Raw genomic sequence first — 12,798 nt, forward strand, 5'->3', positions numbered from 1 at the left:
CAGGGAAGACACCACCAGAGTAATGAAAGGCATAAGTCACTTATAACAGTCTCCTAGGCATGTTACCCCATAATTGATCCAGCGATTACTTGCCGGGTGCTTGTCAACCCTGGATTACCCCAAAGGGGTAATTTTCTATTCACAAATGTCAAGCCATACTACCACCTTCAATGCTAAGGCAAATCCACCAATTTACTGTAATTTCCATTGAAATGAATGGGCACTCCATGACGAGCTGACCTTGTCATTAGCATGGAAGTGGTTAAGAGCGATTGCACACCATATTGTTATGCCCTCGCGAATAATCTTAAATTGAACCCTTTTATAATAGTTTGGGTCACTAGTTCTAAACAAAAATAAATTGCTCTCTGCTGACAACATACATTTGTGATAGTAGGTGCTCTTCTCAGAGTGAATAAAGCTATGGAGGCGACCAAAAAAAGCAGCCCAAAAATAAATCCTAAAATCCGGGAAATTTAGACCCCATGGCTAAAGGGGAGTTTTTAACAGATCCAGATTTTTTCTCGCTTTTTTATAGCCCCAAATAAAACTGCTGAGAATCCCGTCTAATCGCTTAAAGAAAGACCTAGACAATCACAACGGAACAGATCTAAACAGGTACAGAAATGTGGGCAGAATCTTCATATTTATGTTGTTATAATACCAATAGGCAGCATATGCCAATTCTTAAATGATTTAGCCGTCTCCTTCAGCAGAGTCTCGTAATTTAAAGGAATTATTCCTTCAATCTGTGCCGCCATCTTAACTCCCAAATATGTAGCAGTTGAAAAAAAAACCTGTATTGGAAGCGCTAATTTATAGTTCAGTAGGATCTGAGTCTTGTTGATATTCAGTTTGTACCCAGATATCAAACCGAACTTTTGCGCTTCATCTGTAATCACTTGGATAGCCCCCTGCAGGTCCATTGAGAACACCGCTATGTCATTGGCATATTCGATGACTTTAAGGGAGTTATCCCCAAGCGAGAAGGGGCGGATTAGCTGCTGATTTTGGAGGATTTAAACAAAAGGCTCTATATAAAGAGCAAATAAAAGTGGTGATAGGGGGCACCCTAGACAGGTGCCCCGGAGAATCGAAAAAGCAATTGATTGTAAACCTGCATACATTAATTTAGCCCTGTGTTTATCATATAGAGCTTTTATCCAAGGGAGATATTGCCCCTTAATGCCAAAAGCGTCAAGTATGGCCCACAAGAAGTCCCACCCCACTCGGTCGAATGCTTTCTCAGCATCTAACAATATCATACCGAGTGAGGTTGACTGTATTTTTGCTGCATCGAAAGCAGAGACAGCCATATTCACATGTGCAGTCGTGTCTCTCCCTTGAATAAAGCAATGCTGGTAAGGCAACCCCATACTAGGTAACACTAGAGATAATCGATTCGCTAGTATATACCCGTACTCATCTGCCATTTTATTCTTTTTAGAGAAAAAATGATTTGCGTTACTTTACATGAGTAAGGAGCCCTGCCTTCTTCACCAATAAATCCTATAAGCTGACTAAGTGGTATCAATAGTTTCTCCATAAATTGCTTATAAAATAAAAATAAATAAATATAAAATTCCAAAGGAATGGTATCGTCTCCTGCTGCTTTGCCTGATGGTAGGGAAGTAATTGCTAACCTTATCTCTTCCATTATGTCCCTAGCTAGAGAATTGGTTATTTCCGCCTCCATACTTAACACGGGATTATCTTGTATATAATTATATATTTCCTCTTCCTTTGGCTAATTATCCGGAGTATATAGCTCTTGTTAATAATATTTGATTTGGGCGTTCATATCATTTATTATCGATCCCCTTAATCTTCTTTATAGTTGTCTTGGCCCTGACATCAGCTACTCTAAAAGCTAAAGCTAAAATCTTACCTATCTTTTCCCCAGACTCATACTGCGAAAGACGATACTTATTCAGTTTCACTATACTCCTCTCCCTGAATGTCTTTTTCAGTGCTGATCTAAGATCCACCAGTTTGCACCCCAGCTCGTCTTGGTTTTGATGGCCTCTGGTAGCTGCCTCTATATGATCATTTTCTATCTTCCGTATTTCCTATTTAGTTGCTTCCAATTTCGTTTTCTGCTCTTTGTTTTGTCTCAAAATGAATTGCTGGACAAATCCTCTAGTTGTTGCCTTAAATCTGTCCCATACTACTATGGGAGAGGCTGACCCTATGTTAATTTCAAAGAACTCCTTAAGTTGTTTCTTCATCTGAGTCGTAAACCCTTCATCTGTCCGCAAATATCTGGGAAAGGAGAAAGATCGAGAGCTTTTATGCTCGGGGGAGATTTTAAGTGTGAAAAGAACAGGGTTATGGTCTGACTTGACCCTCAGACATATTTTCTTATTGCTCAACCATAAGATATTATCTGATGCCCAAGCCATATCAATTCTTGAATATAGCTTATGAGGGGCAGAGTAGTACGTATAACATGCTATATTGGGATAGAGGGTCCTCCAAACATCCTTGATTGCCAGCAAACGCCCCAGCTCCCATATAGCTGCCCGTGTTTTCCTCATCCTTTGAAAAGCCCCTCTCCTTGTAGTGTCTACTCCATAATCCATTATACAATTAATATCCCCCATCACCAACCGCTCCCCTTGCCAATTTAATAACTCCAAAGTCACTGCCTCTATTATAGTAGGATCGTCTATGTTTGGGTCGTAATGTGAACAAAACACATACTTTTCGGACTATGTCCTACAAATTTCTGCTCCAAATCGGTTACTCTTCAAAATAGCTACCCCCCGAATAGACATAATTTGCGCCGAGCTAACTATCACTTCATAATCTAAATGTCTCAGAAAACCTCTATCTTTGTAAGAAAGGTGTGTTTCTCACAGCATAACAATCTGGGGGTTATACATTTTAAGTTCTTCTGCTACTAACTGTCTCTTAATCTTGCTGTTGAGACCAACCACATTCCATGCTAAGCACTTTATCACTGCCATCCTAGCATTAATTCCTCCCTGCTTTTTCTATTATTTACCTCCATTAGCTTTTGAATATTTTTTTGATTACTTTGTTGCTTACTTTCCATCTTAGATATGCACTTGCTTTTTTCCACCTTTATCCCTACAATTGTGTTGACTTTTTCCCCTTTAACACACCACCCTCCACATCCCGCCCCGCAAACTAAAGGAGGAATTAACCCCTTCCTGTTGCTGTCAGTGCTCTAGAAACTGGAAACCTGCAGTCATGATGGCCGCCAAGTAGTCACAACCCCCTAATTCAATTAGCCGGAGAGAAAAAAAACATACGAGGTGGCTGAGTCTTCTGCAATCTGAGCGACAGTAAAAAAGAAAAAAAGAAAGAGGAAAAAAAAAAAAGGGGAATAAGAAAACCAGTTTAATGCAACAAGGATGATTAGGATAGCTAGCCACGAACAAAGAGGAGCCAGCTTATCCTCTTTAACTAGTTTTAGGCCTTAACATTACAGCTACTAATCCCTTCTCAATCTGTTGCCTCAAGTTTAGACATAAAAGATAACATTTGGCCACTCCTGATGATCTTCAGGCGAGCTGGCTCCTGTAAAAAAAGCATGTGCCCCTGTAGCTTTTAGGGGGTCAATTAACTGTCTCAACCGCCATCGCCTGTCCATAGTTGCCTTTCAAAAGTCAGAGCAGAAAAAAATCGAGTAATACCCTACAGCGACCGTGGTGCGGGCTCGCTTTTAAAGAAACTGCTTGTCTCAGCAAATAATTGCCAAAATATATTAAAAACAGCCTTGAATAGCGGTCATTCTTTCGACGCTGAACTAGAGGGAGTCTGTGAGCCCTCTGGATCTGGCAGTCCCAGTCCCAGTCCACCAGATCCGGGAAGGCCTTCTGCATCACTTGGACAATGACTGATCTGGTGTCTGAACCCTCTTGCCCTTCAGGGATCCCAAATAATTTAAAATGTTGCCTCCTTTGCTTATTTTCCAACTCTTCAAGTTTAAGTTCGAGGCTTGCTAACTGGTCGTCATGCTGCTGTGTTAAATTTACTACTTTAGCAGTAACCTCCTCAGTAGTGACCACTCTCTGCTGTATCTCTGTTATCTCGCCGGTCATTTCCCCAACTTTCCCTGTTACTTCAAGGATAGTTGAATACTAAGATTGTCTGCCCTAATCTGAGCAAAGAGCTCTCTCGTCTCCTCCCTCTGATCTTTTAAGGCTTGTAATATCAAGAAGAGTATTGGAGCATTGTTTTCCTTGGAGCGCCTTCTTTGCCAATCCTCGCCCGGGCTCAACGAGTGAGATAATTGAAATGAACCACGTGAACCAGATACCGTAAGTGGTCCATTTTGGCCTGAGTCACCATTTCTCTTAGGCGTTATGCAGGATTCTGAATCAGGGTCAGTTTCTGAGCAGCTTGCACCACGTACACTGGTGACATTTGTAGCCTTGTCCGTCAACCCTACATCAGATAACATTGACACAACAGTTTTTATCCCTCCTTTTGATTGAACCCATCTCCGCATGGGGCTGTTAGCAGACAATCCCTTAATTTGTTCCTTCTTATTGGTAGACCCGACACTGGATATACTCTGTCTCCTATTTATATTTTCCCCAATTTTGACCTTTGGGCTCTTCTTTTTTTTTCAAGGAGAGGGAGACCAAGGAAACTTGATTGTTGATGATCCTGGTATGGTGCAGCAAGTTTATGCAAACACAAGTGAAGTGCAATATAATTATACAAATATCCCGGCACTTAAAAGTGACATCTCCTGTTCGTAGTTAGTCATAACACACTACATTGTTCATACTTATAATATCACTGGCAACAAGCAGATTTGAGTTAAAAAAACAGTGATTATTTAATCCAAACAATCATTTAAGACATCATGGTTTACAAAAAGGACCAAGAAGAGACCATTTCCCCCAAAAATATATAACATTCAAGAGAATCCGATTGATGGTTATGTCCTCATAATCTTGATCCAAATACACGACAGCCGACACGTGTTTTGTCACACCAAGTGACTTCCTCAAGGCTTTTTCCCGATTTTAAGGGCGTGACAAGCTGCACAATAGTTTGATTCCCGAAGTCTTCCACTGTGGACGGCGTCGACCAGGGAAGTTGCTGGTCAATAAGAAAAGTCCATCTATTTCTTGTTTCAAATATTAGAGTAAAAAAGCTGCCTATGAAAGTAATTCAAAAGGACGTGTCATGCGAATAAATACTAGGTATGTCTCATGTATTCTTGTATAATTAGTTTAAAGTGTCCCCGTTGGAACCGTAATACTGTTGACTTTCATTAGCTTCAGTATAGTTATCCTGCTATTTTGTGTGCCACCGAGACAGTTGTTGAAAATCAGGCTGGCTATGATAGGCCCGCAAGTTTTTCTGTCTGTGTACCAACAGCGCGGACTCAACTCGGCACGTCCATGATAGGGTTCCCGTGTGAAGTGCAAACGACCTCTCCGGTCTTGGTAAGTTTGGGCCTTTCCAAGAGGTTCTGTTCAGAGCAATTACACAATGGTACCTCGGGGTGACTAAGTTGATGGAATGTCATGTTCAGAATCTGAAGTTAATGTCTCCATTTGCAAGGTGTCTGGAAAGCCGCCTTTTTAAAAAAAAATTCTATTTGCATCTATTTCCTTTAGAGGTAAGGCTGGTTTGGGTAGGGTATGCTTGTCTTTGTCCTTCTGACTTGCCTTCCACTTTTTTGCACTATTTTCATTAGCTTTATTTTTTAACTTATTAGAACGAGGGGGCGAAATTCTATCCGCTGATTGAACCAGTAGCGTACATTTTTCTTCTACGATCTTTGTTTCTGGAAGAGATTTCTTTTTTTTTGCGTAGCACTAAACAGTGAGTAGAATGTTTTGGCCTCTGCACCGTTTTGCGTGGGACCATTCATGTTCTGTCTTTCCTTTCTAGCACGTTTTTTGTGCCTTTTTGTTAATACTTGGGTGAATGTGTTTTTTGCTTTTGTAGTAAGAGATTGTAGGCCACTAGTTGTTAACTGGATCAGCGATATATCGTTTTGGGTTTCTTTTGTATTTACACAACCTGACACATTTGGTTGTCCTCCCTGTTGTTCATAGGTTTCCTTTTTTGGTGAGTTGTCTAATAATTGCAATTGCTCTTTGTGTTTTCCTCTGGAATTTGCCTTAAAATTAGTTTATGATCGGCCTTGTGCTTTATTTCTTTCAATATATCAATTAGTATAGCTGGCAGAGTACTTAATTTATCTATTATGTGGTCGCATTTGCAGATACATTGTGGATCTGTGCTCTTAGGTGATTGGACCTTCTTCAGCTGTTTGGTAAGTATATCTATTTTGGTGTTAATACTAGAGATGTGTGTTTCCATAATGTTCATAGGGTCGATCTGAAGATCTAATTTATCAGATTGCATAATTAGTGCTGATATCGACGTTTGCAGAATGCTTAATAATGAGGAGTGTAAAGAGGATAGGTTGCCTGTCTCCGTTTGGTTGATATATTTTTTCGGTTTACAGGTTTCGTATCCTCCTGTTTTGGAATTATTCTGCTGAAATGACGAAATACTTAAACTTTTTTCATGTTTGTATATCAAATTGATCCTGCCTTGAGTTAGGTACTGAACCATGTATTGAATAATTCTTTAGGTCTGTTAGGATTTGAGAAGAAGAGTGGCTTGATGTTTCTATAATTGAGGAAAGGTCCTGCTTTGTTTCAGTGCCAATTGATCTTGTTGCAGGAACTTGTTTTGTTTTGTATAATTGATTTGTAGTTTCTATGTGTGAGGTTACAGGAGTAATTGCCAAGTTTGACTGATTTTTTTTTTGTCTCCAGGGCTTTTACAAGTTCAGCATGGTCCATTATTAATGTGGAGTGCTACCATGAAGTTTGCAGACTGTCCTTCTTTGAAGCCTTTATATCACAGGGTGTTGAAGGGGAATCATAGCATCGATTCTCCTCAACCTGTTTATCTCTGTTAGGAGTTGAGCGAAAGTGATCCAGTGTTTTGAACTTGGATGCTATTGCTATTTCATCATGTTGATGGTTTCTTTTTTTAGGTTCAGTAGTCAGTTCTATACATGTTTGCTTAATGTCTTCCAAATCGCTCTTGTGATTATTCACTGAGTGTATAATTGCCTGTACAACGGCCCTGAAAGCGCTAGGATGCCTGGCCTCACCTTGGAGGTGCCCAGTAAGGGGGCATCTCACAGGGAAAGCCAGGAAGGGTTCCACAGCGGTATACAGCGCCAAGATACCTTTCAGGTGATTGTGCGCTTTACAAGTATACACACATTACGTTACATTTTACAATGATTTTTTTCCTACTTTTTGTTTAGTGGGTTTTTAGCTGATTTTCCTCATCTATTGAATCTGTTATTATTTGTTCCATTTTTCCTACACTTTCCCTGTGTCTGGCTCTGTAAATGGTGCCATTGCATAAGGTGCTGGTTGTTGTGCCTCTTGCATTTCCGAAGGCATTGGTTTTTGTGGGGCAAGAGGTGTGAGCAAACCCTTTATTCTTCCTGTTCGTGAAAAGATTGCTGCTGCCAGGTCTTTCAGAAAGAAAAATGTATTTATTTCTTGTTCCGACCTTTTCGCTTTTCCAAAATTGGTTTCCAGTGGAGGAAGTATTGGGCTGGGATGGTTTCCTATCCCTTGGGCTCTTGTTGATGTCCCCCTTGTTGTAGTTATCTTCTTTTGTGACTTTTTAGTTTGTGTGATTTTTGTAGCGGGGGCACCTGCCTAATCCGCCCTGATCTCATTTCGCTTATACCAATTTTCTGGTGTGACACCAATTAGAGGTTGCCGTCCGGGTTTCCTTTTCTTTAATTGCCTGCCGGTTTAATACAGCAAGATTCCTCACTGTCAGCAAAGGTCAAAGGGCAGATAGCACAATTGCTGGAGCCAGCCCTCCACCCACTCCCAGTGTGCAGTGGAATAAATAGCATCTGATAATTCATTAAAAGTATTACAAATATATTGGTTGCGTGTGACAATAAGTGTTAGAATATATGTCTAACTTGTGATTCTTTCCTAAAGATTCACTTGTTTTGCTTTCACAACCTTGAGTTCCAGTGATTCCAAGCTCCCTTTCTACACAGTGTCCCCGTGCTGTTTCACCACTATTAGAAATGCAACTCAAACTGATTGCCTATCTTGCTTCTATATATGCTTTCTTTCTGCAAAGTACAAAGTCATAAATATTTGTTCTTTATGTTGATTTACAATATCAAATTCTATTTTTCCAGGTGACTGAAGCATGAACAGAAAAAAGAAGGTTTTAATTTAGTGAAACACAATAAAAAGGATTATTTCAAGGAAAGTTAAAACATCCTCGAGCTCTAGAGGAGAAACATATTATATGTGCCAGGAATGTTGATGAATTTGGAGCGGAAGAAACTGCTGAATGTGAAATTTGTCAAATATTTAAAGAAAAATTGCGGTAAATGTTTACGAAGAGTCATTTACTGATATTGAGGACTCTCTGAAGTATGAATGGAACTCAAGAGTAAATTGAAAGTCTGCATCTACTAATTGTAAAAATATTTTCACTTAAAAGAAACAGTTCAAGATTGGTTGGACAAAGAACATTTGCTACATTGGATACCCACACAGTGCATTTGAGAATAATCAGTGTTGCAAATTCTGTCTGATGGTTTATGAGAAATGCCCTGGAGACCCAAACCCCTCCTAAAAAAAACAGTATTTGTGTATGTGATGTGACAGAATTGTCAGAACGACAAATAACTGCAGTTTAAAAGAACAAGCTTTTGTCTACGTCTCAAGTGATTGTTAGAGAGAAGACATTGTTAAGAAAAAAACAAATTGTAAATGCTCTTTCTCATTACAGCAAAGACGCTGGATTATCATCTCCAATATCGAAACATTATCCCCCATCAACTCTGTCTCTTGGGTTGATCAGAGTACTTTCAAAGAGGCTCGGACTACCAAAGTTGATCATGTACCTGCCCTAGCCACTAGAGTGGCAAAGAATGTACCTGCACAAAGTTTAAAAGAGGCCAGTGCTATATATTGCTAATTCATAAAACCACCCTGGCATGCCCTAATCAACTGTCATTACTTGTATGAACAAATATACTTTAACGGCAAAAACTAAACGCCAAAGACCTTATCAGTTACTTTAAAACTTCTAAATCGAATCTGATAAACCGGAGTAACAAAATGAGTTAATTCAACTTGATAGAACTCACTCGGGCATAACTTGGAGAATATGAACCCATCTCACTAAATTCAAGGGGCTCCTCAGTGAAAGTTTATAAAACAGGTTAGACAGGCTGCCTTTAAAAGTAGGAACATAGTCTCCAGATAAAAGATATAATTAGTTAAATACAAATGTTAAGAGCTTCTGCCGTGTATTTTAGAAGTTAATGCTGAGTGTAGCATAAACGAGTACAAACTCTGGAATCAGATACAGTCTTAACATGGCCGGTGTCCAGGAGCAAACCCAACATGAAAATTCCCATAACTCGAATAGGAGTAACGGATTTGAGAACAGCTTTAGTTATCAATCCCACCCCACTAAACACGAGAGAACTGCCACTGGACAAAAACCTTATCAGTGTCCTGAATACCAGAAATGCTTTACTAAAAAAATCCTCTCTCATTCAACATGTGACGATCCACACTGGGGTAAAACCATATCAGTGTCCTGAATGCCAGAAATGCTTTACTCACAAATCCTCTCTCATTCAACATGTGACAATCCACACTGGGGTAAAACCATATCAGTGCACTGAGTGCCAGAAAAGCTTCAGTAAGAAAGGTAGTCTCACACGACATGAATGGATTCACAGTGGGTACAAACCTTATCAGTGCTCAGAGTGCCAAATAAGCTTCAGTCATAAGGTCAGTCTAATTTCTCATGAGAAAATACACACTGGGCTAAATCCTTATCAGTGCTCAGAGTGCCAGAAAAGCTTTAGTCGGAAAGACTGTCTCATTCAACATGAAAGAACACACACTGGGCTAAAACCTTATCAGTGCTCTGAATGCCTGAAAAGCTTCAGTTCGAGAAGTCATCTCACTCGACATACGATAACACAACTGGCTACAAAACTCATCAGTGCTCAGAGTGCCAAAAACGTTTCCGTTGCAAAGAAAATCTCAATCGACATGAGAGAATCCACACTGGGCAAAAACCTTATCAGTGCTCTGAATGCCACATAAGCTTCAACCGGGAATCAAGTCTTGCTCAACATGAGAGAACACACACTGGTGAAAGACCTTATAAGTGCACCGAATGCCAGAAAAGCTACAGTCAGAAAGGTAATCTCACTGAACATAAGAAAACACACAATGGGTACAAACCTTATCAGTGCTCAAAGTGCCCAAAAAGTTTCAGTTGGAAGGCCAGTCTCATTAAACATGAGAGAATCCACACTGAGCAAAAACCTTATCAGTGCTCTGAATGCATGAAAAGCTTCATTTGGAAAAGTTATCTCACGCAGCATGAGATAACACACACTGGGTACAAATCTTATCAGTGCTCAAAGTGCCCAAAACGGTTTAGTTGTAAGGCCAGTCTCATTAAACATGAGAGAGCTCACACTGGTGAAAGACCTTATCAGTGCACCGAATGCCAGAAAATGTTCAGTCAGAAAAGAAATCTCACTGAACATAAGAAAACACACACAGAGGACAAACCTTATCCGTGCTCAGAGTGCCAAAAAAGCTTTGTTTGTAAGGTCAGTCTCATTCAACACCAGAGAATCCACACTGGGGAAAAACCTTATCAGTGCTCTGAATGCCAGAAAAGCTTCAAATGGAAATCTAGTTTTGTTCAACATAAGATAACTCACACTGGTGAAAGACCTTATCAGTGCACTGAATGCCAGAGAAGCTTCAGTCGGAAAAGTATTCTCACTCAACATAAGAAAACACACAATATTTACAAATGGTAGTGGTGGTCCTGCTGGTAGCACATCACTCTCTAAGTGCATTAGATATTAAGTCACAGTATTGGTGCCCCTCAAATTTTCACCCCACTCCCTAAGGTGTTATCCACTGTTCTGAAAGAGCCCAGTGGCAATGTCAAAGACTATAGATAAACCTCGGCACTCAAGTCAGTTTAATTTGATTCATACAAAGATTTTTTATTTGATGTATCTACAAACAGTGAGTTTCATAGAGAAATTCAAAATGTCATTGCTTGTTGTTCAATAGAGTAAATATATAAATCAAACGCATTTAGATCATATGTTTGGAAACAGATGATATATGTTTTAACGATGGAAAGCTTGATACAGTAATCCTTCCACATGCGTTGGACCGGCAGCCGACACGTGTTTCTGTTGGAACTGCAACACCCTCCCTAAATAATAATGGAGGTAGGGACGTCAAATAAAATCCCATAGGAACTAATCTTACATTAAATATTGTAAAGTAGATAAAAATCTAAATAAATGGAATTGAATGGCAAAAAATAGCTAAAAAGAAAGCATTTTATTATTTTGAGATTTTTTTTAAATTATTCACTCATAGAACTTTCATTTTTAGAAAAGTATAAATTATCTTTTTTGTACTCATTCCACCGTCAGTCACTAGTTAACCTAGTCGATGGACTGAGAAACTCCTTACCGTAGATGTGACTGCGTGTCTTGCTGAATAGTATTATACACGATACAGTCCGGCATCAACTCAGCAAAGTTATGGTGTAATCATTGAACTAATAGGATTTGCTTGCTAGGTTACAAAAGGAGACCTATGCTTTGAAGCTTCTTTATTGTTATACGCTAGGTCTAGTTGACTCTTACACCTTACTGACTTAATCCAGTCTAGTTCAGACGGCAGAACCAGAGAAATGATTTGGTGCTCATTGAGGTTAATCAATGCCAAGTCTACACCAAGGGATATCAGAGAGTGTCTTATCTTTACTTCACAGCCCGTGAGTTCCTCTACATAGTCACCTAGTCATTCCAGTAACGTTTCAGCATAGGACAATCCATGAACTTATGCTTGTTGTCTGCTTCCGTCATATTGCATCTCTTCCAACCTGGGGCTACTTGGGAGTACTTAGCCAGTCTCTGGAGCATCCAATGGGCTCTGTGAAGACTGAAGAGATGGTTTTGCTTCAGCGGTGTAGACTTTACTGTTTTATCTAGAAGATTTCTAGATACTTCCAGAGGTCTTCCACAGCCAGCTGCCACAGGTCTTTCTCCCATATTCGGTGTGGGTCTATATTCTTCTTGTCCTCTGCAGCTATCATGTCCCAGTACCACAAAGATACTTTCTTTTTAATCCATTTATCCGCATTGAAGAGCGTTTTGTGTTCCCAGGGCTCTATTTTTGTTAGTTTCTGAGCTGACCACCGTGAAAAAAGCTGCAGATATTTCAACTTTGAGATTTCCCTTACCGTTAACAAATGGAGGTCCTACCCTGCAATAAAGATGTGTCTCGACTTCAGATCCCTCCGGGTACTAGAGTTTACCTTTTGTAGTTGGAGACTGAGTTCATCCCTCAACAACGAAGGAGTCCCAGGAAAGTCCTAAATGGGAGCTGAGTCTGTATAGCAGTGGATCCCAGGAGCCTTCATTCACAGTACCCTATCCTTGAGTGCTGCGAAAGGGACCTTACTCCTTTACTTACTTAGAAAATTTAGGCTCTCCAAATTATATAAAAAGATTCTCAGCACTCAGGGATGTCAACATAGCAGAATATATATGGTTCAGCTGCGACTGATTGAGGGTCCTAGCTAAAGATCGAAACTTTTTAAACTGAAAAGCAAAGCAGGGGATCTGGAAATCGAGTAAGGCATAATGTGGGCCTGAAAATGGAGGTGCTAAGAGCTCTGGGAGCCGCTGTTAAGTTTAAATTCCTCGCCAAGTTGAAG

General features: G+C 39.9%; 1 protein-coding gene and 1 long non-coding RNA gene across 2 annotated transcripts in view; both read left to right on the forward strand.

Moving 5' to 3' along the window:
- The window catches only part of LOC144756408 (uncharacterized), a 60,787-nt gene extending 51,274 nt beyond the window's left edge, over positions 1-9,513 (forward strand). Inside the window, exon 3 of the long non-coding RNA XR_013595149.1 lies at positions 8,198-9,513. This is a non-coding gene — a long non-coding RNA (uncharacterized LOC144756408). The remainder of the gene's footprint in view (positions 1-8,197) is intronic.
- A 53-nt stretch (positions 9,514-9,566) lies between these two features.
- On the forward strand, positions 9,567-10,932 carry LOC144756455 (uncharacterized). The gene has a single exon (XM_078646297.1). The coding sequence runs from the start codon at positions 9,959-9,961 to the stop codon at positions 10,868-10,870; it is 912 nt and encodes a 303-aa protein (XP_078502423.1). The 5' UTR covers positions 9,567-9,958; the 3' UTR covers positions 10,871-10,932.
- Positions 10,933-12,798: the final 1,866 nt, after the last annotated feature.

This window comes from Lissotriton helveticus, chromosome 1_1 (assembly GCF_964261635.1).
Source record: "Lissotriton helveticus chromosome 1_1, aLisHel1.1, whole genome shotgun sequence".
Classification (NCBI taxonomy): domain Eukaryota; kingdom Metazoa; phylum Chordata; class Amphibia; order Caudata; family Salamandridae; genus Lissotriton; species Lissotriton helveticus.